General features: G+C 43.1%; 2 protein-coding genes across 4 annotated transcripts in view; one reads left to right on the top strand and one right to left on the bottom strand.

Annotated features, from left to right (window-relative positions):
- The window catches only part of LOC147018116 (IQ motif and SEC7 domain-containing protein 1-like), a 396,789-nt gene extending 391,153 nt beyond the window's left edge, over positions 1–5,636 (bottom strand). For 2 of the 3 annotated variants that reach the window (XM_085897478.1, XM_085897479.1), the window contains exon 1: positions 4,598–5,635. In XM_085897478.1, coding sequence (XP_085753604.1) covers positions 4,598–5,355 — 758 coding nt within the window. In that variant the 5' untranslated portion in view covers positions 5,356–5,635. Of the gene's footprint in view, positions 1–4,597 lie in introns of all 3 variants that reach the window. The other variant, XM_085897480.1, reaches the window with a different exon arrangement.
- An 845-nt stretch (positions 5,637–6,481) lies between these two features.
- WASHC1 (WASH complex subunit 1) overlaps positions 6,482–26,200 on the top strand; it is a 71,485-nt gene continuing 51,766 nt past the window's right edge. Inside the window, exon 1 of the mRNA XM_085897484.1 lies at positions 6,482–6,821. Within this exon, the coding sequence (XP_085753610.1) occupies positions 6,667–6,821 (155 nt within the window). The 5' untranslated portion in view covers positions 6,482–6,666. The remainder of the gene's footprint in view (positions 6,822–26,200) is intronic.

Below are 26,200 nucleotides of genomic sequence, written 5' to 3'. Positions count from 1 at the left end.
GGAACAGAGATGGAGAAAGAGGAACAGGGATGGAGAAAGGGGAACAGAGATGGACAAAGAGTAATGAAGATGGAGAAAGAGGAATGAAGATGGAGAAAGATGAATGAAGATGGAGAAAGATGAACAGAGATGGAGAAAGAGTAATGAAAACGGAGAAAGAGGAGCAAAAGATGGAGAAAGAGGAACAGAGATGGAGAAAAAGGAACAGAGATGGAGAAAAAGGAACAGAGATGGAGAAAGAGGAAAAGAGATAGAGAAAGAAGAACAGAGATGGAGAAAGAGGAGTAGAGATCGAGAAAGAGGAGCAGAGAGGGAGAAAGAGCATTAATGATGGAGAAAGAGGAATACAGATGGAGAAAGAGGAATAGAGATGGATAAAGAGGAACAGAGAATAAGAAAGAGGAAAAGAGATGGAGAAAGATGAACAGAGATGGAGAAAGAGGAATATAGATGGCGAAAGAGGAATAGTTATGGAAAAAGAGGAAGGGAGGTGGACAATGAGGAATGAAGATGGAGAAAGAGGAATAGATTTGGAGAAAGAGGAATAGATATGGAGAAAGAGGAATAGATATGGAGAAAGAGGAATAGATATGGAAAACCAGGAATATAGATGGAGAAAGAGGAATGAAGCTGGATAAAGAGAAATAGAGATGGAGGAAGAGGAATAGAGATGGAGAAATAGGAATGAAATTTGACAAAGGGGAATAGATATGGAGAAAGATGAACAGAGATCGGGAAAGAGGAATAGGGATGGAGAAAGAGGGTCAGAGATGGAGAAAGGGGGACAGAGATGGAGAAAGAGAAATGAAGATGGAGAAAGAGGAATGGAAATGGAGAAAGAGGAGCAGAGATGGAGAAAAGGAGCAGAGATTGGGAAAGAGGAATAGAGGTGGAAATAGAGGAATAATTATGGAAAAAGAGGAATATATATGTCAAAAGAAGAATGAAGATGGAGAAAGAAGAATAGATATGTAGAAAGAGCAACAGATATTGGGAAAGAGGAGTAGAGATGGAGAAAGGAACAGAGATGGAGAAAGAGGAACAGAGATGGAGAAAGAGCAGCGGTGATTGAGAAAGAGGAACAGAGATGGAGAAAGAGGAATGAAGATGGAGGAAGAGCAGCAGTGATGGAGAAAGAGGAATAGAGATCGAGAAAGAGGAACAAAGATGGAGAAAGAGGAATAGATATTGAGAAAGAGGAACAAATATGGAGAAAGATGAATGAAGATGGAGAAAGAGCAGTGGCGATGGAGAAAGAGGAACAGAGATGGAGAAAGAGTAATGAAGATGGAGAAAGTGGAGTGAAGATGGAGGAATATGAACAGAGATGGAGAAAGAGTAATGGAAATGGAGAAGGAGGAGCAAGAGATGGAGAAAAATGAACAGAGATGGAGAAAGAGGAATGAAGATGGAGAAAGATGAATGGAAATGGAGAAAGAGGAGCACGATATGGAGAAAAAGAGCAGAGATGGAGAAAACGGAATTAAGATGTTGAAGCGACAAGTTTGGTAACTTGAGCATATTGCCTGCTAGTTGATTCAACAACAGTTTTGAAAAAGAAAAAAAAACACCTTAAAACAAAAACCACCTCAAGGACGAAGTGTTACCATTATTGTACTTGCTGGGGTTTTGTTTTTTTTTATTAAAATTTTAATTGCAACACTCTCAGTTGGCGGTGCATGCGATTTTGTTTTTTTCCAAACAACTTGTTTCATTGCATTCGCGGCACCACACCGTTGTGTATTATTATTAAAATCCATTTAATTTAATGAAGCAGGCACTGTTGGTGGTGCAGTGTGGCATACTTGTGCCTCCTATTCGGTATAAACAAATGGATAGCTGGTGTGCATTGATGGGATTCAAAGCACATGTTAAAAAGAGAATATATTAAGATGCAGAATAATCTTTTCCAACCCACAATGACCTATAAAGTCCATGTTGGTGATTTATTTTGCCTTCCTGATGAATGCTTTATGAATCTACAAGCTGAAAGCACAAAAAATAATTATCCATACATGTTATATAGTCTTCGTAGAAGCCGCTGCTATTATTGAATTCGGAACCCGAAAAATGTGGAAAATGTGGAAGAGATTTTGATAATTTTCGGCCAAAATATGGAGCCAAATTACATTTTACTTATTTTATGGCACCCCAGATGCAGTCGCGTAATGGTTCTGTGTATGGCTGCATTCTATTCTGCCTGTCTGCATTACCAGATGAAACTCCAGTTGCCCTCAGGGCTGGAACCCTTTAAATGACAAGCTGGCTGATGCAAGGACAGCCTCCGACCAGCCGGGATCAGCCGGCTTGTCACCTAAAGGTTCCATCGCAAAAGCCACCATATACTCTGCTTTCTTCCACTGGATAAAGTCTTCCTGAACAATATCTTCAAAGTCAGGATTGCATCATAGCCTCTTGAGAAGTGCCTCTTACTAAAGACAAACAAACTCTCAGCACTTTTTTGGCGAATATAAATCATTACTGTATTTTGTAGAGACTTTGTCGAGGAAGTTTTATGGATGCTCCAGATATGTTTATGGAAGTAGAATGATGATCAAAATTGCACACACATAAGCGAAGACAAACATCAACATAAGCCAGCAGCCTTGTGTTGGCTTCATAGTAAAGGTGGCTAGCTTTAGATTTTAGGGTCTTCAGTTCAAGCCCCTGTTGGTGTTAAATTAACTCCAAGTGGAGTTCACTTAGCCTGTTAATCCTTCTGATGTCGGTGAAATGAGTACCAGTGTACTAGTAATAGAGGGCACTGCATCAGTGGCAGAGCTGTGCCCCCAGAAAATGATGCAACCAGCAGCCAGAGGTAACACACAACAGCTGGCTAACATGAACCAGCTCAAGTCAAGAAAAACGTAATAAATTGATTTATTAATAAGAAAAGGATTAATTATTCAACAAATTGTTTCATTCACTGTTACAAATCTGAACCTTTTGCCAGCAGCGTGATCACCTGGCTGGGAATACCAAATAGCCAAGCACAAAGCAGGCTTTTGCAACATCACACAGTATGGCACGGCTAACCAACTATAATAGCTCTCTCCTCTCTCTCCTCTCTCTCCCTCCTCTCTCTCCTCTCTCTCCTTATCCTCAAACTGCTCATGCATTGCAAATTGCAATACCAAGAAGTCTGTGCTTGTTGAGCTTGAAATCACCAGAATCTTCATTGAGCAGGAGGGTCTTCCTGTTCACCAAGCAAAGCAAACACGTCCAGGTACCATAAAGAGATCAGATAACCAGCTGAACCAGCATCGTGGGTTTATAGTACGGCAGCCTGTGCTTGCTGTGTGGGCTCAATGGCCCACCCAATTACACACTACATATCCCTTTGTGACAAAGTGGCAATCTGTCTGAAATCTGTCATCTTAACCCCCACTCCCCCCCCCCCCCATGGGGAAAGGAAATGGCACAAAACACATGTTGGAGACACAGTCCCTGTGATGATGACCAGTATCGCACACACTCCCAACGTTGCATTTGCTGTTAACTCGGTGAGCCCAGCCCATCCCTCATCCCACCCCCATTGCATTGCATCATTGCTCCCCCTGTGAAAGACCCAGGGATGTGACACCCCCAAAAGTACAGCAGGAGAAAGCAATGGTGTAGAATCAATATATTTTGTACCCCACCTGGATTACTTAAACTTTGGATCGCATTGGAGTTTGAGTTAGAGATTAAATTAGAATCAGTGTTAAATGAGGGTCATGGTTAGGTTATGAAGCATGAACACTCAGGGCTAAAGTGTGTTTTTGTGCATATATATATATATATATATATATATATATATATATATATATATATATATATATATATATATATATATATATATAATTTTTAGAACGCTTTCACATGATTCAAGATGGGGTGAAATTACAGCAAAAGCAAAAACAATAAGGTTTTGCTTACCCCAGAGGGCGTGCAGCGAGTTGTGGCAATAAACTCGGCGTGCCGGCTGGCATCACATGAACCCCAGATTGCCCCCAGGTGGGGTAAGTGATGGAGAAGGGGAGGTGAGACTCCACCTGGTGTCTTTTTTTCACATTCATTCACATTTGGAGAGAGCTCCCAGGCAATAAACCCTGGTGAAACTTTCCCAACGGGAAATCAACAATTAAGGGGCTAGCTATTATAGAACGCAGGTAACCTGTGTCAAATCAAAACTCCAATTAATGTGGACAACAACATGGGTGTATGCTACAGTGCAGTACATCATAGCACACCTATAAACAGTGAAGTAGCCACTCTTATTAAAGCATGTGTACAATTATATATATATATATATATATACTGTATATTGATATTCTAAATTCTAAATCATACAATATAATAGTTATCAGTTTGGAAATGATGGGAGTGAGAAAACAGACAGCATTCTGAAGTGCCATCAGTTAAAGGAACGTCAAAGCAAGGTGTGCGACTATATGCCAGAGATTGTGCAGGTATCAGGTACTCTCAGCAAATTGTGGGACCACACGCAAGGGGTTGTGAGATTTCCACATTCCAGACTGTGGAACCAGGCAGCAGCGGATTGGAGAGGACCACATAACAGGACCAGACATCAGCAGAGCCCACATCTCTTACTCACTGCTCAGTCGTTGGAAGAAGCTCGGAGGCCGTGGACAGTGCCGTCGGTGTCGCGAGGAGACACACGGGGATGGGAAGTGCTGGGCGCGGCTCGACGACACCGCGAACCATGGCCGAGGGACCCTCGCTGGCCCCTGGGGTTGGAGAGCAGGTGAGGAACACTGGCTCAGAAATGCTCCCGACGGGAAACGACACGAGACGCAACTCTGGTGCGCCTTCTCCGGCCAACTGCCGCTGTTGAAGATGAGGGAGAGAAAGTTGATGTTGATGCTGCTGCTGCTGCTGCTGCTGCTGCTGTCGTTGCAGACTGTGATGATGGAGGTTATGATGCGGACGATGGTGTTCGTGAGGATGGAATGGCAAGCCGCCGTGAGACCCCGTTTCGGATTCTTCTGCGGTGCAAGATATGCCAGGGGAGTTAAGACCCCTGTGGTGGTGGTGGTGGTGGTGCCCACAGGACGCCGGAGGACCTGCCACCGAAACACCGGGCACGTGCGGAGGGACGGCTCCGGACGCGGTGGGCAGAGTGGCTGCAGCGGCGGCGGCTTGCAGGGCGAGAGTGAGCGGGCAAGCGACGAGGTGTTGCCTCTGTTGCTCGGCGAGCGCGGCGTTGCGGAGGAGCAGCTCGGCAATGCGCGCCTCAAGCTCCTGCACCCGACGTCTCTGCCGAGCTATGAGTCCTTGCTGCGTCTCGATGATCTTGTTGAGCTCTTTGAGAAACTCAACGGCGCGGTTCGGAGTGTCCACACTCTCCTCCATGTCTTCAGGCTCCGGTTTGGCGCTCCGCGTGCCCCTGTCGTGCTCTCACAGGGACGTGCACGAGGCGTGAGGCGGTGCGTGCGCCATGCGCGCGCGGACGTGTCGGGGGCGAGACGGGGAGGAGGAGGAGGTGCGAGGAGGAGGAGGAGGGGGGAGGGGGCTCAGATAGAAGGAAGGCGGAATGGATGAATGGTGACGATTGGTTGACGATGTTGTGGAGATATCGAGGCGGGAATAGTTGGGAGACACGGCTGTGGGAAAAGATGAGGAAAAGCTTGAGTCGCAGCAGCTACGTCTGTGGAAAATGGATGGTGGAGGGTTGAGAGACCGGGAGGGGGTTGGTGGGTGGCGACGACATGGAGAGCGATATTATAGGCCACACGGACGGTGGTGAGTGAACATTTGCTGTCATCGCGGGAGAGATTATAATTTCAAGCGGACATGTCGTGGGAGAGGCAATGGTGGACTCACTGGTGGCCAGGTGATGATCCAGCGAAAGAATGTCCGTCAGAGGACCATGATCCGAGACCTTGAGGGCCAAGTTGAGGGAGAGAAGGCAAAATCGTTCGGATGATGAGAAAAACCGAGATGGCCATGGTTGACCCAGTTGACCTGGTTGACCCATTATGAGCAGATGGACAACTGAAGAACAGGGTGGTGGTGGTGGTGGTGGTGGTGGTGGTGGTGGTGGTGGTGGTGGTGGAGGCCTATTATGTCGATATTTATGGGACGAAGCGTGGTGGAAGCGGCGCGAAAAGAGTCAATTCGAGAAGAAACACACGAGGACCTCGCGATTCGGGACCAAGAATGTGCACGCCTTGGTTGATCGGCCGATTGGGGTGGCCAATTTTCGGTTTATCTTCCAGAGAATGGAGCTGTGGAGAAAGTGGATGCTTAAACGGAAAAAAAATTGACATTAAAAAAATCATAATGTGCACACGTAATGTCGACTATGATTGAAAAGGGCAATTATTTCTCGGGCAATGAATGAGAAAAAGAGGAAAAAAAAGAAAAAAAGAACGGGAATGCGAAGGGTTTCGTAAAACGCGATTTAAAAAATCGGAAAACATAATTGGACCTGCTGCGCCGCCGTACCAGCTGAGAGAGAGAGAGCGAGAGCGAGAGCGAGAGCGAGAGAGCGAGCGAGAGAGCGAGAGAGAGAGAGAGAGAGACAGAGAGACAGACGGTGTGCTGTGCTGTGCTGTGCCTGCACTAAACAGCATCAGTTGGTAATAATAATCCGTGCGTTTTATTTCGGTTTTGCCATTTTCGTTCGATTCTCCTCATTTTTTTTTCGCTTCCTATGAATCTATGATGCCCACTCGAACCGCGGAATCTCTCAATCCGGACGGTCCGGCCTTTCAAGTCCCACTCGTTCCGCAAGGACTGAGTCGCCAAGAGGCCATTCAGCAACTTGGAGACGCTCTGGAGATCCTGGACCGTGTTTCCAAGGACATCTTTTCTCGGTGGGTTCGATCGTGTTATTTGAAGCCGAGACGTCGGCCAAACTCGGGTCGTGTTCGCGACGAGGCGTCTGCGATCAGGAGTACACTTCCTGGAGGAGCAATTCGGCGAATGCAGCGAAATCGACTTGTTGTTGTCGTTGTTGCGAAGTGTAATTGAAGAGGTTGGTGGTGGTGGTCGTATGTCAGCTGAGCTGCCGGGGTAGCTCTCGTTTCTTGGAAGCGCGACTGTGTCGCTGATGCAGTGCCCCTCTACCAATACACACACACTGGAACTGGTACTCGTTTCGCCGACCTTGGAAGGATGACGGGCTGAGTCAACCCCCTGGTGTATTAATTCAGCGGCCGACGGGGCTTGAACTCGGGACCCTAGGATCCCAAGCCGCCGCCCGAACCACTGAGCCAACACCAGGTTAAGGAAGAGATTGATGTGATCAATCCCTTAAAGGATTAAGGATCCCTTAAAATGTGACGTCAGAGTGCAGTGGAGGCGTCAGAGCCTGTATGTAAACCTGGTGTAATTACTGGCGTCGATCGGAGGCTTCTTGATGGAAGCAAATGTCCTACTAATTGGCTAAACTGCTTTAAGTGTAATCATTTAATTGACGTCACAATATTGTTTCTGGCCACAGTTTTCACGGAGGTGTTGATCCTGGCATATAGACACAGGTGGACTGGATTTCCATCTCGGGGGGGGGGGGGGGGCGTTCACCCCATGCTGCCCTGATGATGTTAATCCAGATACATGCCCACCCCCTCGCATGGACCTTGTTCTCAGATTTCCCATTCTTACCCCCCCCCCCTTCTTCTCCCTCACCCTTATATTCTTTACTGCACATCTTGAGATGCACCGACGATGAATTGTACTTCACTCGCTATTCAAGTTTAGCCCACAGGTACTACTCTGAGAAGGAAACTACACACGTCGTTTAGTTTCTCTTCCCCTCATAAAGTTATCTGGTAGGTTTATCCAGAATGAGCACTGGGTAAGCCTGATTAAGGCAATTTGACACGTCGATCATTTTTGGTTTGTGTTGACTGCCACAACAATACGTCGATTATTACTAGGAAGAATTAAATGTGGCAAACCATGTGAAAGTGTTGTGTATTTTAACCTAACTCTTATCTGATCAAATATGTATAATTTATATATTTCCGTCAAGGTGTGTCTGATTTCTGGTGACGTTCATGATCAGATTTCTCCAAATATCCCTCCCCGCCACTACTTCCCGAAGCTCTGGCAGAGACAGCTTGGTTTGCAGAGTTTACCCCATCCATCCAGCACACACAAAGGTCTCTTTCTTCCTCTTCTTCATTCACCCATTCCCAGCATGCTCGATTTATCCAGAGTTTCGTTTTCTGCACGCATGATTCGTCCAACCAAAGTATGACACTTCCTGTTTTAACATCAGCCTTACTGATGTACCAGGTGGTCTCATTTCTTCACGCACTGACTTGCTTGTTTTTCTTGCAGTCCATGGAATTTTAAACATTCATCTCTAACAACAGATCTCAAAACTGTCGATCTTCTAACTTTCTTTCTTTTTCACTATCCATGACTCACATCCACACATTGTAAGTGGAAATACATTCACCAGTACTCACCAGGCTCCTCTTGGTTTGTGTTGTCACGTCTTTATCTTTCCAGATCTTTGTCAATCCTGACATTGCTGTTGTCCCCAATGTTAACCGTCTATCCATTTCTCCTCCACATTCTCCACTCACTTCAATCTTGGAACCCAGGAAGATGAAACTTTCCACTGTATACACATGATCGTCTCTCAATATTAACACGTCGATCTTCTCAGTTGACAAGATTTTAATATTTTTTAGGTTTAAATAAAGAACAGCCTTTTCACTTTCCTTCTTCACTGTCCACAGCAGTTTAATGAAGTCCTCTTTACTTTCTGCCAACAGAGTGGTATCATCAGCATACCTTAGGTTGTTGATGCATCTTGTTTCAATACCAACTCCAGCCTCTATGTCATCCAAGCTTCATTTCCTCTTAATGTTTTCACTATGCAGATTGACCAAGTAAGGGAGAGAATGCATCCATGTCTGACCCCTTATCCAATTGCAAACCATTCTGTCTCTCCATACTCTGTTCTTACTGTGGCTTCTTGTTTGATATACAGGCTTTTCAGCAGACATATCAGGTACTCAGACATCCCCGTTTCTCTCAGCATAATCCACATCATTCATGATCACAATTGAAAGCTATGTGATAATCTATTAAACAGAGATGTACCTTCTTCCTTTGATATATCCTTGCTTTTTCGTTGATCCACCTCAGATTTGCAATTCAATATCTAGTACCTCTTTCTCTTCTGAAACCTGCTTGCTCAGTGGGTATTTCTCCCTTCATGAAGTCATTCACAGTATTCTGTGTTTCTTCTCGAGTCATCTATTCGTTTTGATACATGTTCAGAATGTTACACCAACCATGCTGCAGGCTGTAATTGACAGGTTGCCTGTTTGGCAAGTCGGTAAGCTGTCATGTCAAGCAAATGTGCCATACTGCTATTAATTGGATCGTAGGACCATCAATTTTAATCGGTATTATTTGTCAATGTGACCGAATATCACATTTAACAATCGTTTTCCATCCTTGTTCTTCCATTTATTTTGGGGTGGAACTTGTTTTTTTTTGTGCAAGTGGAGAGGAGGTATGTTCTGAATTATTGGTAATTCCCTCCCTCCCTCACCCCTCCCACTCAAAAATTTATTTATTTTTTTGGTCCACAAAATTTAGGGTTAAGGAAGAGTGAGGTGACGGTGCAAAAAGACAATGGCCTGATAGTGGGGCAATAGGTGGTTGCAGTAAGTAAACGAATGACTGAATAGGAAATGAGAGACAGGGGAGGGGAGGAAACTTGCAAGTAAGAGGTTAGAATTTGGTGGGGTTTATGGCTTGGAGAAGATTGGGTGTGGCACAACACTGTGGTGGAGGAGGAGATTGGGACCATACTCTGTGCAGAGCGTTGGTGTTGCTTAAGCAGTCTCCTTGGCTATTGGGTACAATCCTGGACGGGTCGCCACTCTGACACAGTATACCAGCATATGCTGGCACTCATTTTGCCGACCTCGGAAGGATAACAGGCTGAGTTAACCCCACCTGGTATTGAATTAAACAGCCGAGCGGGATTTGAACTCGGGACTCTTGGATCCAAAGCCCACCGCCCTACCCATCAAGCCAACACCAGGCATACTGTGGTGTCCCACCAACTTAAAGCCATGGAGGGAAAAGTGGGAATCAACAGCCCCCCTTGGAATTTCCACAAAATATTTTGATATAAGGTTGCATTATTAACTTCTAAAATTATTGTATGAAGAGAAATTTAGCAAAATACAAAGAGCAACTAGAACAGCATTGCAGAGCGTATACCTCTGCCAGGCTGAACAGTTTCCATTTTGTAACCAATGGATCCGGACCTCAACCAAAATCAAATTGGCTTGTTCTTGTCATCCACCCAACTCATCCACTAAATTTTGTCAAAACCCGTCCACAACTTTTTGAAATATTGTGACACTGTATATCATTTTGGCCCCATCTCTCATTGGTAAAAAAAAATCCTTCCTCTTCTCCAATGGCTTGATTTCTGATCATCAATTTGGTTTCAGACCAGGTCACCCTACCCTGGATATGCTGCTTCTGCTCTCCCACCAATGGATGGAGGTCCTCAATGCCAGACAGGAAATCAGAGCCGTATCCCTGGACATATCGTGTGCTTTTGACACAGTCTGGCACCCTGCCCTACTCACCAAACTCTCTTCCCATGGTATCCAAGGCCATCTCCACTCATGGCTCACAGACTTCCTCTCCTGTCGCAGTCAACGTGTGGCCCTAAATGGAGTTCTTTCATCCCCTCTTCCTGTCCAGGCTGGAGTTCCTCAAGGTAGCGTTCTGGGCCCTGTTCTTTTTCTGGTTTTCATCAATGATCTCTCCGACTCTCTGGAAAATCCTCTATATCTCTTTGCTGATGACTCCACCCTCTGCCGTACCATCGGTCATCCCTCAGACCGGCAAGCAGCAACTTCTTCGCTCACTGCAGATCTGGATAAAATCACAAACTGGTCCAACACGTGGAACATGTCTTTCAATCCGGACAAATCTCACACTCTCACGATGTCTCTTCGAAAGGACCGTTTAGAACCCCCCCCCATCCACTTTCTCAACAATCCTCTGGAAGAAGTCCTTTCTTTCAAGCTTCTGGGTCTCACTATCTGCCATGACCTTTCCTGGGAAAGTCATTTCAAACCTCGCCTCCAAAGCCAGTCGCCGACTGGGAATCCTCCGTCGTGCAAAGTCCTTCCTCTGCCCTCCTGAACTCCTGACCACTTACAAAGCTTTCGTCTGCTGCCTGATGGAGTGCTGCTCTCCCCTCTGGGCTGGTGTTCCTGCCTCCCACCTTTCTCGGCTCCAGGCTGTAGAAACCAGGGCATTTCGGATCATCGGCATCTCCCGCAATGAGGCTGACTGAGTCTTTGGGCCTCTCACTCAATCACCGCAGGTGGGTCGGTGGTCTTTCTGTCTTCTACCATCTCCTCTCCAGCCTTGCCCCCCTGCTCTCTCTGCGATTTGTCCCAACCACATTTCCACAGGGCGCTCAAGGTCCGCCATCAACCCCCTTCTGGTAAAACTACCAAAATCACGAATCACTGCTCACGACCACTCTTTCATTCCTCTTTTTTCCCGCCTTTGGAATAAGCTCCCACACTCTCTTCACTCCTACTCTTCCCTCCAGGCTTTCAAAACAGCTGTTCACCACCACCACCCCATCCAAATCCTTGATCTTTTCTACCTCCGATAATCCACCCAAGCCCACTTCCTTCAAATTCCCTGCTTTCCGTCCTGAAAGTCCCTGTAATGTCCGTCTTCTATTCCCCATGTTCCCTGTCCCATCCCTCTCCCTTCCACAGATCTCCTAATGTCTCTGTTCCCCACTGTTTTGTCCCTCCCACTCACGCCCCTCTTGTCTCATGCCCCCTTGCTGTGCGTTGTGTGTTAGCTCTCACACGAGCCTCGACAAGGTATACAAAAAAAAAATCACGTTTAACATAATAATATCTGGATCTTCATCAAAATCTAATCTATTCATCCGTCATACACCCAACCTGCCCATCAAATTTTGTCCGAATCCATCTACAGCTCTGAGATATCTTGCTCACAAACAAACAAACGGGTGAATGCATCACCTCCGTCCATCTTCGGAGGTCGAGGTATTAAAGATTATTTCTGTAAAGTGTGCAAAGAACACGACTAAATTTTTTTTCTTCTGATCTTTCATATTATACTGACCCTTCCCCTCTACCCCTTTAAAATATTATGTACAAGTTTTATAGAATAATGTATTTACCCAGCAACTTTCTTTGTCCCTTTTTCCCCTCACTTGTGGAATTGCCGTTATACAGTATTTATAGTGTCTTGCCCTCCTCCCCCCCACCCCCACCACCACACCCCTCCAAGTCGATCTAGGTTGCAGCTCCTCTCCACCTCATGTTGTCTCAAATTCCCACTCACAATGTTTTATTTCCCTCTGCTCACCTCTTTGTTTCAAACACTGTGTCAACATATATTCTGCGTTACCATTCCTAGTTTGTAATCCCTTCATCCTTTGTCATTTTACTCTTCCTTGGACCTTGGCTTAGTAGTTTAGCAACAACACGTTGAGAAATGCTAAGAGCTGTCCCCATTGAAATATGTTTCTATGGAATGGGATGCAGTTAAAATACTTGTAACACCAACTCTCTCTGAGAGTGATATCTTGTGCACAATACCCCCCTCCCTACGGCAGGGGTCAGTGGTTAAACCACTTGTTCTATACCATGTGTACAGGTGAAAGTGACAAGTCGTCTCCCCACCCTCGTGGTGGGGAACGGGGTGTGGACGGATGGAACTATTTTGTGGCCATGACCTGACTGTTGGTACCCTGAGCACTATGCAAAATTTGGTGGAGATCGGCCAAGCAGTTTTTGATTCTCATGAAGATTTTCATACATACATACATACATACATGCATACATACATACCTGAAGATTGTTGTTTAATGCTGTAGATAGATGGTATAGAAAAAAAGAGTGAAACACTGCAATGACGAGCCAAATGGCCTCTTTTACATGTTTAAAGTCGTGCAGGAAGTTGCTGAGTGCAAGGAGTTTCCTGTGCCAACTCCTTACACTCAGCATGGATCCATTGTATATTCCTTTGCATTCTGCATTCAGAATATACAGTGCCTTTAGAAGGGTATTAATCACTCCCATTGACTTTTTCACATTTTGTTGTGTTGCAGCTTGAATTTAAAATTGGTTTAATTTTAATTTTTTTTTTGTCACCAATCTACACAAAATATCCCATAATGACAAAGTGAAAATGTGTTTTCAGAAATGTTTACAAATTTAAAATGAAAAGCTGAAATGCCTTGCTCCAATAAGTATTCAACCCCTTTGCTATGACACTCCAAATTGAGCTCAGGTGCATTCAATTTCCTTCGATCATCCTTGAGATGTCTCTACAACTTAATTGGAGCCCACCTGTGGCCAATTCGATTGATTGGACATGATTTTTAAAGAAGCATATCCTTCTATATAAGGTCCCACATTTGACAATGCACCTCAGAACAGAAAGTCTCCCATGAAGTCCAAGGAACTGTCCGTAGAACTCTGAGATAGAAATGTGACGAGGCGTAGATCTAGGGAAGGGTGAAAAACAATTTCTACAGTGTTGAAAGTTTCCACGACACAGTGAGCTCCATAATTAGGAAATGGAAATAATATGGAACTACCCAGACTCAACTCGAGCCTGTCATCCGACCAGACTTAGCAACCGGACAAGAAGGACTTTGGTCAGGGAAGTGAGCAATCTCCCCAAAAAACACTATGACAGAACTACAGAGGTCTTTTGCTGAGACGGGAGAACCTGCCGGCCGGAAGGCCAATGTCTGCAGCGTCTTTTGCTGAGACGAACTACAGAGGTCTTTTGCTGAGATGGGAGAACCTGCCGGCTGGAAGGCCAATGTCTGCAGCGCTTCACAAATCTCGGCTTTATGGGAGAGTGGCCAGACAGAAGCCACTCCTGAGAAAAAGACACAGCACACCTGGAGTTTGCAAAAGGCACGTGCGTGAAAGACTGAAAGCATGAGGCAAAATATTCTGTGATCTGATGAGGCAAAAATTGAACTCTTCGGCCTGAATGCAAAGCTCTACGTCTGACGGAAACCGAGCACAGCTCATCACCCATCTAACACCATCCCTACCGTGAAGCATGGTGGCGGCAGCATCATGCTATGGGGATGCTTTTCAGTGTCAGGGACTGGGAGACTTGTCAGTAGAAAGGGAACAATGAAATAGAACAAAATGCAGGCAAATTATTTTGGAGAACCTGCTACAGAGTGCAAAAGGAGAACCTGCTTCAGAGTTTATACTGCGGCAAAGATTTACGTTCCAACAGGCCAATGACCCCAAGCATACAGCCAGAGCAATCCTGGAATGACTTCAGAACAAGAACGTGAAAGTCCTTGAGTGGCCTGGCCAAATCCCATTGAGAATCTGTGGAAAGGCTTGAAGATTGCTGTTCACCAATACTCTCCATCAAACTTGACGGAGCTTGAGCAAATCTCCAAGGAAGAATGGGAGAAAATCCCCAAATCCAGATGTGCAAAGCTGATACAGATATTCCCAAGAAGACTCGAAGCTGTGATCACTGCCAAAGGTGCTTCTACAAAGTATTGATCATGAGGTTGACTACTTATTGACGTGAGACATTCAACTTTTCATTTTATATTAATTTGTAAAAATTTCTAAAAACATGTTTTCACTTTGTCATTATGGAGTATTTTGTGTAGATCGGTGCTAAAAATTTTTTTTAAATCAAATCCATTTTAAATTCAGGCTACAACACAAAATGTGAAAAAGTCGAGGGGTCTCAATACTTTCTGAAGGCACTGTACATGTTTAAATCCAAGTGGTTTGATTTCCCAACAGATGAGCTAAAAAGCCATTATTTCTTTCTTTAACTCAAGTTTGATTAAGTTTGAATTTTTTTTGTGACGTTGACTTTCTTCGTGAAAATAATATAGCACAAAAATTTTGAGGCAATTGGCCAGGGGTATGGAATTGTAGAAAAACCTCTACCCCCTCTTTCTCTCCCCCTCCTCTCCCCTGTCACCCTCTCTTCCCTCTCTCCTCCCCCCTCTCCCTTCACCCCACACCACCTCTCCCCCCTCCCTATATGTCTGTGCTCCATCCTTTTTAAACATTGAGTGTCAAGCAAGGAAGCAACACACACCACATTCAAGGTCTTTCATAAAACTCATTACTTGGCCTGGGTTCGAAATGCCAAACTCCTCGATTCTTAACGAATTACGTCGAGTCCACCGATAATTTAAAATTTTAAAAGCTTATTTTGGAGTTCTTTGAAGTTTATTATGAAACGTTATTTTTAGGTCACATTGCTAAATAGAGGGAGGTTACTCTTTAAATGACTGCCTTGCACTGCAAACTTTTGTTAAGAGACTTTCGGTGTAGGCTACTGTTATTAACAATGCCAACATAGTTTGTTCAACTCTGTGATGATCCTCATACTCTGTCACAGAGCGTCGGCACCACTGAAGCAGCTTCCTGAGCAAGGGTTATACTGGGTGGTTTCTTATTGCCTTCCCAGTAGTAGTTCGGGCAGAAATTTGGCCACGGTGCCGGCGATAGCTCGCCTAATCTTCGCAAAGGACACTGTGGGGATCTTTAACGTCTACCAACTAATGTAGGCAGATGGGATGCCAAGTTCAAAGTCCATCAGAGGGAAGGTACACACATTGATGAATCGCCCTGCCTCTGAAACACCGGGATGACAGTTTTCGCTGGGTCGGGATTCAAACCCAGGCTGGACAGCTTAGAGTCGAGTGTGCATACCTCTGGGCCATCCGGTCAGCCAAGGTCTTATCTTAATACACTGTTAATAAAACAAACTGTGATTCCATGTTGTATTTATACGATTAAAATGTATCTCGTTTGGTATCATGTATTTGTTCTGGTTGTATGTTGAGCTTTGCCTGTATGCAGAGCTTTTCAAAAGCATTGCGGGAACTGGCTACCGGACGTTGGTAGCCACCCTGATCTAGTCGAGCTGTAAAGGAAGCAACTAGAAAACACAGGTTGAACTTTCACACTCCACTGCTTCCACAAATAGTTGCGCTTGCGGAAGTGGAAGACAGCCGTCCATGTGAATGCATGGAGAGACACCACACTTCACTTTATATAATAGTCCAGATGCGAAATGTTGACTTTTTAAATTTTTTTTTTTGATGAAGTGTGTTTTAGGGTCCACACTTTTTTAAATTGCTTTTTGTAACTTCATAGTGTACTGAAAAATTATCTGCCAGGTGACGCCTTGTCACCTTTGGGTAAAATGTTTTGACATTTCAAAATGGCATCATAATATGTCCTTAAAAAACGGTCAAATACACTGATTGGTCTTATTGGATTTATCTGTCTGAAATAGCCACGTCAATTTTGAAGGTATGTTTGTTATTTATTTGATTCCTTGACAGATTATGACCTCAAAAATCTCAAGGCACGAAAAAGATGGGCTCTGAGTCTGCACATCTGCAGTCAACTTGTCAAGGATGTCACTGCAGTGAAGGATGGCCAATCACAACCAGAAGTTACTGCACACTAGGAAGAGATGAAATCCCAAATAAAATCAGATGCTGAAGACAGGAACATGATTCATTTGAAGTTGGAATATTCCATCGACCCTCTGGATCATTTGGTACATCAAAATGGCATCATCAATATTGCGATTGGAAGAATAGGCCCAGAGTCAGTGAATACCGATAAGTCAGTAGCTATTGGGAAATACCAAATGGAAACATATGAAGCGAAGTGGCTACAATGTTTCCACAACTCTTTGCAGAAGAATTTGGTGACTATGTCTATGAAAATGAATTATGTCAAAGTAGGGAAAACAGATGTCTGACACCAATCTAATCTTTGCTCTAGTTGTGGTATTACAACAACCTTGACAAGACTTCAGTCTGAAAAATGTCCTCTAATATTCATGAACTTGCTCCAGCACCTACATCCATGGTTGGTAATGGTGGAGAGATGAGTATGAGGTCAACAAAATGTACATTGAAGAGGAAACTCCAGGTAGAAGCTTCGGGGAGAACGATCCAACAGCCAGAGGCAATTGTCATTCATGGTAGTGCTGTGCTGTGGACCGTTCATTGGCCAACAAAAGGCACAGTACTCAATTATTTCAACAATTTCAGTGACTATGTGTTCAAGCCACTGGAGATGTGTGATGTGTATTTGGTCTTTGACCGATACTATGAATTCAGTATCAAGAGTGGAAAACGATCTAGTCGAGCTGTAAAGGAAGCAACTAGAAAACACAGGTTGAACATTCACACTCCACTACTTCCACAAATAGTTGCGCTTGCAGTTACAGAAAATAAGATGCAGTTGGTGGACATTATCTGTCAAAATCTTCAGGAGAGAGGTGAGCATTTCACGAGTAATCGTAATAAACTTGCTATGACGAGGCACAAAGACTTCCCTGGACAGATCCAGATGGGAGATTTGACAAATCACAATGACGTAAGAACATCGCATGAGAAGGCAGATGTCATCATCATTCAGGAAATTGATGTCACCATAAAATGGTTAATTTGGTGCTGGCAAGTTAGATACAAATCATCTGTGATTATACTGATTTATTCATCCTATTAGTCCATTGCTGCTCCACTTTGCAACTGACTTGTAGCATAGCGATGATGGGCACAAGCTCTGGAAGAATTACCATTGATGTCAAAGCAACATCAGAGAAGTGCACCAATGTTGCTTCGCTACTTTTATGTACACATGCATTAACAGGTTGCGATACAGTCCCTTGTTTGTTTGAAACTGCCGTAAATGTATTGAAAGCTGGAAAGAAACTAAAACATATCGATAAACTTGATGCAAATGTGGATGATGTCTTGGATGAAGCAACGTCTTTTATTACTTCTTGTTTTGGAGATCAGAATTATCAGATTATATCTGACGCCTAATTATCAGAACATATCTGACGTCCGATAGTACATATGGTCAACAAAGATGGCGAAACGTAAAGTGATGTCAGCTCCTGAATTGAAGACCTTGCCACCAACGACTGAAGCCTTTGAACAAAATATTCATGGAGCACATATTCAAGTATGTATTTGGCATTCAGCATTATATCAAGACCCTCCTCCATTGAATCCAGTATATTTCGGTTGGGCTCATGATGAAGAGACAGTCACTTACACCAGTTATTCTGCCTGTTGATGTTTCACCAGCACCTTCTAAAGTTCTCGAGATTACTCGGTGTTGAGGTTCTACAGATCACCCATGTTCAACAGCACGGTGTAGCTGCTCAGCAGCGAAATTATCATGTTCAATGCTTTACAATTGTCATGGTGAAGCCCCACACCAAAAACAAACACACAAAGATAGCTTGCATTTAGGAGGATGAAGATGATGACGACGGTGATTATGATGAAGAAGAAGTTTATACCACTGAGGATGACTAATTGGTGGAAGTGGGTGAATTACTTGAGGTCATTTAGCTATTATCACAATATGAATGTGTTTGAATTATTGACCCCGGATTTGTACACAAGATGATGCACTATTTTCATGCTCAATACTCATAAGTACATCTGAGATTATTTGGAATGATTTGCAAAAGTTCTCGGAAAAGCATTGAATTTCACGTTTAATGTATAAAATATGTACCCGATATACATTTGTGAGGGAATAAGCATAAAAATATTCTGAATCAATTTGAATTGTCAAGCAATGTGTTCGAAAAGAAATGCTGAGATATGTGCTTTGCCGATGTTATGCCAGTGCCCACGTACAACCTCGTTCGTGTGTTATAACTTCCTTATCTGGATGTTATCGTGTACAACGGTAACACCATTAAATTCTACTCAAGAAAAGCATTCCAAAGAGGTGCTACTTGCCATATAATTTGATAAAGTATATGAAAGGTGAATATTATTATTAGCGATTACAGCATATGTAATTACATTATACGAATAAATTGACTGGCTGGCTTCGTTTGAGCATGAACCTACATACACCAAACTGCAATCAATTGTTTCGAGCATGACTTTCAATCTCCACACCGAATTCAAAACAGATAGATATTCATATATACTACCTCATTTATTTATTGGGCACCACTGTATAGTAGTGGACACATTGAGTTGTCATGAGTGCCTGACCCTTCAATACAAGAAAGGGCAATAATAAATAATTCTCCAAAGGTGACTGGATGTCACTCACTGGTTTCTGAGTCAGTAGACCCTGGAGGCTAGGAAACCATCAAAAAACATTGTGTGGACCTTAAAACACTTCACTGGTTTGGCATCCGGACTAATACATTCAAGATCTGGTTATTTAGACTTCAGGAACCATCACGAAGATTGAGGTTTAATGCTGGATCAAAAATTAACCTGAGAGTACACCGTAGCAATGTTGGGCCTCATTTCATTATTTGAGGTCAGTTTCTCGTCAGTCTCATCTGTATCTGTATCGATGCTGTACAAATGCCCAAACAATGGGGCTATTCATGTGGAGTGGTTTGGGGGGGGGGGAGGGGCAGTCTCATTTGACTTTTTTTTTTGTATGATTTTCTGACGTACACAAATGCACACATGTGGAGAATTTCTTTGACCGGGGAGGGGGTGGGAGGTAGTGTGCCTATGACTTGAACATCGGCCGTACCCCCAGCATGCATGCAAAATTTGGTGGAGATTGGCCCAAGAGTGTGGAATTGCATATAAATCAAAGAAAAGGCTTCACACTCATACACACACACACACACACACACACACACACATAGAGAAACTCACTCTCTTATATATTGCAGATACTATTAGAGTACCCACCCTCCGGGTGGGTGGAGTTTTTTTAAAAATACAAAGTCAAGGCTCGTGGAAGAGTTTTAGGATCATTGGTGCCTCCCACGGTGAGGCTGAGTCTTTGGACCTCTCACTCTCTCACCGCAGGCAGGTCGGTGGTCATTCTGTCTTCTACCATCTCCTCTCCGGTCTCGCCCCCCCCGCTCTGTCTGCGATATGTCCCCCCCCCCATATTTCCGCAGGGCGTTCAAGATCCGCCAACAACCCCCTTCTGGTAAAACTACCAAAATCACGAATCGCTGCTCGCCTTCACTCCTATCATGCCTGTTTTTTCCCGCCTTTGGAATAAGCTCCCACACTCTCTTAACTCCTACTCTTCCCTCCAGGTCTTCAAAACCGCTGTTCACCACCACCTCTTATCTTCCCCCTCCAAAGCCACAATCTTTTCCTCCCCCACTAATCCACCCAAACCCCACCTCCTCCAAATTCCCTGCTTTCCTTCCCGAAAGTTCGTTGTCGTGTAAGGTCTTGAAAGTCCCTGTGGTGTCCATCTTGTATACCCTGTGTTCCCTGTCCCATCCCTCTACCTTCCACAGATCTCCTAGTGTCTCTTCCCCACTGTTTTGGCTTTCCCTTTCCCACCCCTCTTGTCTTCTGCCCCTTCTGTGTGTTGTGTTGGCTCTCGTATGAGCCTCGACAATGTATACAAAAAAAAATAAACGACTCGGAAGACTGGATCAGGATGCACAAGACAAAATGAACAGTAGAGAGAGAGAGGGGGGGGAAACAACCACAGCAGGGATGAAGGACAAAATAGAGGGAGACTTGGACGATTCAGGGATGGGGGGAAGGGGTGAGGGCTACTTAAAGATCCTATGGGACGGACAAATTGGATACAGAAGGAAAAACTGGAAATTTGGGAGTTGACCGGGGAAGAAGAAAAATTATGGTTTTGGATTGGGGGTGATCTGAGATGGTGGAGAACAGCTGTGTTGAAGACCTGGAGAGAAGAATGAGACTGAAGAGAATGTGGAAATAGATACCACAGGTGGTGTAAAAAAGAGGAATGAATCAATGAATGAGTGGAGGTGAGCAGTGATTCTGGATTTTGGGAGTTTCACTCGAAGGGGGTTGATGGTGGACTGTATGTGCCCTGCAGAAACCTGTGGGTGACCTTACTTGCTGAAAGTTTGCACATTACTTTGTGAAAAAAGTTATAGTCTGTATATTTGCAGTCAGACTCTCATCGATGTTTGTGCTGCTTGTGGCTAGATGAGAGAGGGTCGAGAGCAGGGGTGTTCAACCCACTTGCTTCAATTGCTCACCTAGTGGTAGTGCTCATCCCATTACCCGGCCAAAACCTAAAGTGATGTAAAAACCTCAAGGATTAATCATTTTTAAAGCGGTTTATGATCATTTTAATTCACCTTCAATCACAAATAGGATATAATATAGAGGACATATGACCAGGTAATTCAATGGTAAAGTGGCAGTGGTTTTTATTTTTATTTTTTATTTTTGCAACGAGAAATAACAATCGAGGTGCTGTAAAACTCAAAGCACATTGCAAATCTGCTTCGCCTTCCAAATTGCTTAGACCTTTCGTTTTTATTGCCAGCAGAAATGAAAACACTGACTCGCAAAGGTAGGTAGATGAAAAAGTGACGAGGACTCGAAGAGCTACGAGGAGCATCTTGGCCCAGAGGTTGGGAAGGCTCAGGTCTGGAAATTCACGTCCTTAAATGAAACATTACATTAAAATGATAGAAACAAGCATTAAATTAAAATGATTAAATACACCCTAAATTGAATATAAATGTGAATGTATATATATATATATATATATATATATATATATATATATAATTACTGGCCATAGGGTGTGTGATTTGATTCGTTTGAGAGCGATTTTTTTTTTTTTCCTCCTTCCTATTTTGATTTGAAAGCGATCTTCCATTACCCCACTGGATATCCAAAATTACCCCCAAGGGGTAATTATCCAGGGGGGTAATGGAGGTAATTACCCTTGCCAAAGGATTTGGAGAGAGTATTGCATTTGGGTACGTTTGTTTGTTTGTCTGTCTGTCTGTGTTTGTCCGCACAGCACTTTCGTGTTTTTCTCTGCAACTGCTTGGTGGATTGAGACGAAATTTTCACCATTGGTGTGACTACTGATGTAGAATGTTTGATGATAATTATGACGTCATAGGTTACGTGGTGTGGCAGCCATATTGGAAAAACGGAAAAACTTTGGACCTCTGTATCTCTGAAACCGCACCAAGGAAATAATTGAAACTTGGCACGTAGCAAGTACTCCTCATGGGGAATGAGTCTGATTTTTTTTCAATGACGTCATTGGTGCCCTCGTTTTGATGTCATAATTGCATATGTGGAATGCCACATCCAATCAGTATAAAAAAATTGAGTGTCATCTGGAGATAAAATTGTCCACAGAAAAAAAAAATTCATGACTTTATCGGTCAAGCGATTCGGCAGCCATATTGTTAATAAAAGAAACTTAAAAAAATCTTCTTCCCTGAAGTGGCTGAACAGATAGAGGCGAAACTTTACACGTATGACTGCCTCGCCATGAGGAACAAAAGGTTAACGCATATGATGTCATTGATCACATGGTTTGGCTGCCATATTGGATTTACCCGAAAACCTATAAAATACACCATTCAAAAGAAGTCCTGACGAGGGTTTGCAAACTCTGATTGCTCCTTTTCTTGTTGCCCCTGTATTGAGAATTCCTGGTCGAGAGTCTAAATGCTTAAGGGGTCTAAAAATCTAAAGGGTATGTTCCAATGGGAGTTAGGGATCTGTAGGGTCTGAGGAGTCTAAAGGGGTAGTGAAGTTTCCAAAGGGAAAGTCTAAAAGATATTGAAGAGGCAAAGAATAACCTAACACAGCCATATGCTCCTGAATCAAGAAAAATGTGCTCGGAAAATCAGACGACAACAGTCGCTGCTGAGCAACAAAAGAACTGACGAGTATGGGTCACAGTTAATGAAGTCACTGGTAGAAAGCCTACTAAGGGTGAAATAATAAGGAACTAATGTGAAAGTGGAAGAAGCACTTCTCAAATTTATTTGCACAAAGACTTGTACTTGATCACCAACAGATGCAAACGATTGTTGACAAACCCTTACCAATCGAGTGCAAACCTTCGCCAAGATCCAGATTCGGATCATCACCAAAATAGAGTTAATCCTTCCTTGTCACACACCCAACCTGTCCACCAAGTTTTGTCTGAATCCATCCAAAACTTTTTGAGATTATAATGCTATATATAGTTTTTGGCCCTCTCTCTCAATGGTGAAGAATTCTCATTTCTGGATCTTCACCAAAATCTAATCAATGCATCCTTGTCAAAGTCCCAACCTGTCCACCAAATTTCGTCTGAATCCATCCACAGCCTTTTGAGATATCCTGCACACGAACAGATTGAGGGGTGAAAACATAACCTCCTTCACCTTCGGTGGCAGATATATATATATATATATATATATATATATATATATATATATATATATATATATATATATATATATATATATATATATATATATATATATATATATATATATATATATATATATATATATATATATATATATATACTTCGTTCTCCTTTAAATGCACTTGAAATCAATTTAAGAATGCATTTCAACCCTTATATCTCCTTCAAAAATACTACACATGTTTTCCTTCTGCACCACAATATATGTATCTTCACAAGGATTATTCTGCAGAGATGTTTGTCATCAACCATCCCCCCCCCCCACACACACACACACACACACACACACACACACACACACACACACACACACACACACACACACACACACACACACACACACACACACACACACACACACACACACACACACACACACACACACACACACACACACACACACACACACACGTACAGTGCAGCATTTCTTTATGCTTTCCACAAGAGATGAGATCTCATCTATCATCCCATGATCTTTATCTCCATTTGTAAAGTTGGGAATCTGGAATCAAAATAAGCATGTACCCCCACCCCAGCTGCTCAAAGCTTCACGCCCCCCTTGAATCATCCCTGGCGGTGGAGTTTAACTTTACATCAATAATTCAATTTATCACTTCCCATGTAGTGACCTTAACACCTCCAATTCCCCAGGAGTACCTCTGGCTGTGACTTTCCTCTGCTCCCACCTCTTGTTCATCTGTGTGTTATATCACACTCCAAACAGTGACTCCATTTACATCTCTCTCTCAGATAACAATGACAAAATTTTAACCACTCATCCCAACTCTCCCTTCCTCGTACGTGGCGATTTATTATTTTTTTTTCTTTGAATGTCACCATACAAATTGTCTGGGTATGGGTACCTCTTTCACCAGCCAAAGCACTTAAGTAAAGGACTGCTGTGACTCCATGGGACTGACTCGATCTGAACTTTCCAACCCAGATTTCTCCCAATGGCAAATCCTCCCTTCTGGACTTGGTGATGACCAACTTTCCCATAAATGTCTCCTGCTCTTCCTCTGCTCCAATTGGTTCATCTGATCATGTGCTTGTAAAAGTCAACATCTCTCTTGCTATTCTTGGATTCAGAGAGGTGCCTTAACCCTGGCGAGTTTGACAGTTCACTCAGGCAGATTGGCAGGGACTGCAAACAGCCATCTCTTCAGGACTGGTCTCTCATATCCACTGCCCCCGATGTTAACTCAGCCTGGGAAGTCTTCCACAGAAACCTGCTATCTCATCATCCCATCTCGTCTTCAATTATCCTACCTCTCTTCCGGCCAATGGTACACTGAAACAACTGCTTTCTTTTCCTGGAAGGCTAATCCAACTGAAGGCAATCTCAGTGCATTCAAAAAGTCCGCAACAGGTGTGTGTCCAATCCACTCTCAGGAGAGCCAGAAAACAACATCTGTCCAACCTCAAAAACGAACTTTCAAACTTGTCTCCCTCCTCAAAAACCTGTGGCACGTTGTCAAGTCTGTCTCTGGAATCTGCTTCCCTTCCATCCCTTCCATCTCTTCAAATAGCACCACATCCGACTCCACTCGTGAGAAGGCTGAATGCCTCAATTCTGTGTTTGCTTCCTCTTCTTGTGTCCTCAATTCCTCACTCTTAGTACTGTGGAAGTAATTTTCGTCACAGGAAAATAAAATTCAAAGACAAGCTGTTTATTGAATAAAACAAAAGACACTTGTGCTCAAGAGGAAGGCTTCAGCTCTCAACGATGTTGCGAGCCAAAGACTTCAAAACCACATCGAATATTGAGTATATATACAGTTTTTTTTCACGATATCAGATAGAACTTTGTGGATTTCAAATTTGCTACACAAACGGGTTTTGGTTTGTTTTTGGAGTTTGTTTACAGCCTCGGGAAGGGGGTAAATTGAGATACGAGAGAGAGAGAGAGAGAGAGAGAGAGAGAGAGAGAGAGAGAGAGAGAGAGAGAGAGAGAGAGAGAGAGAGAGAGAGAGAGAGAGAGAGAGAGAGAGAGAGAGAGAGAGAGAGAGAGAGAGAGAGAGAGAGAGAGAGAGAGAGAGAGAGAGAGAGAGAGATATATATATATATATATATATATATATATATATATATATATATATATATATATATATATATATATATATATATATAGAGATAGATTGTTTGTTTTGCCCTGCTGACTAAGATGGCCACCAGACAATGATCACCAAACAGATAAGGTTTTATAAGGTTGTTTATGACTAAAGTAAAGATCATGTGTGTATTCTGCTTCTTACTAGCCTTCTCAGCATGTATATTTAGCTTTCTCAGCATGTATCTTTATTAAATTATTTCTCAAAAAGAACTAAACCAAGTTAATTTGCATTTTACATGATTATAAATTTGATTTTAATAATTCAGTTTCCACAGTACCCATCCTTCCCTGTCGTGCCCAATTTCTCCTGGACTCTGTCTTTTGCACCTGAGAAGGTGGAGAAGGTTCTTTCAAACTCTTTGAAACTTTCTTTCAAAAGAAGGTTCAAACTTATTTATTTATATATATATATATATATATATATATATATATATATATATATATATATATATATATATATATATATATATATATACATATCTATATATTATATACAGGCAAGCCCAAAATTACTTTATCCCTGATAAATTTCTCGCACTTCCCTCCATCCCTTCCCCTCTGTCCTCGCCCCTCGCCCCTCGCCTGCTATGGTATGCGGAAACACTGACTCAGAAGAATGATGGAGCACATACAGATAAAATGACAAATTAATTATTGTAAGTACTGTGCAATAAAACCTGTACATTAAAAGAGTTCAAGAACAATGCTTCACTGGGAAGGGGTAAAGTGACTTTCAGGCTATATATATATATATGTATATACAGTAGACGAGGCGTAAGTCGGCAGCGTGTAACTCGTCACTTCGCCTCAGTCGGCAGCGTCAAAAAGTCCCGAATTTATCTCATGTTAAATCCCTTTGAAT

The sequence above is a fragment of the Eptatretus burgeri genome, chromosome 10, assembly GCF_056783735.1.
Source record: "Eptatretus burgeri isolate ZD-2024b chromosome 10, Ebu_testis_v1, whole genome shotgun sequence".
Lineage (NCBI taxonomy): Eukaryota > Metazoa > Chordata > Myxini > Myxiniformes > Myxinidae > Eptatretus > Eptatretus burgeri.
Note: the sequence above shows the minus strand (reverse complement) of the source record. Positions and strands in the feature narration are given on the sequence as shown.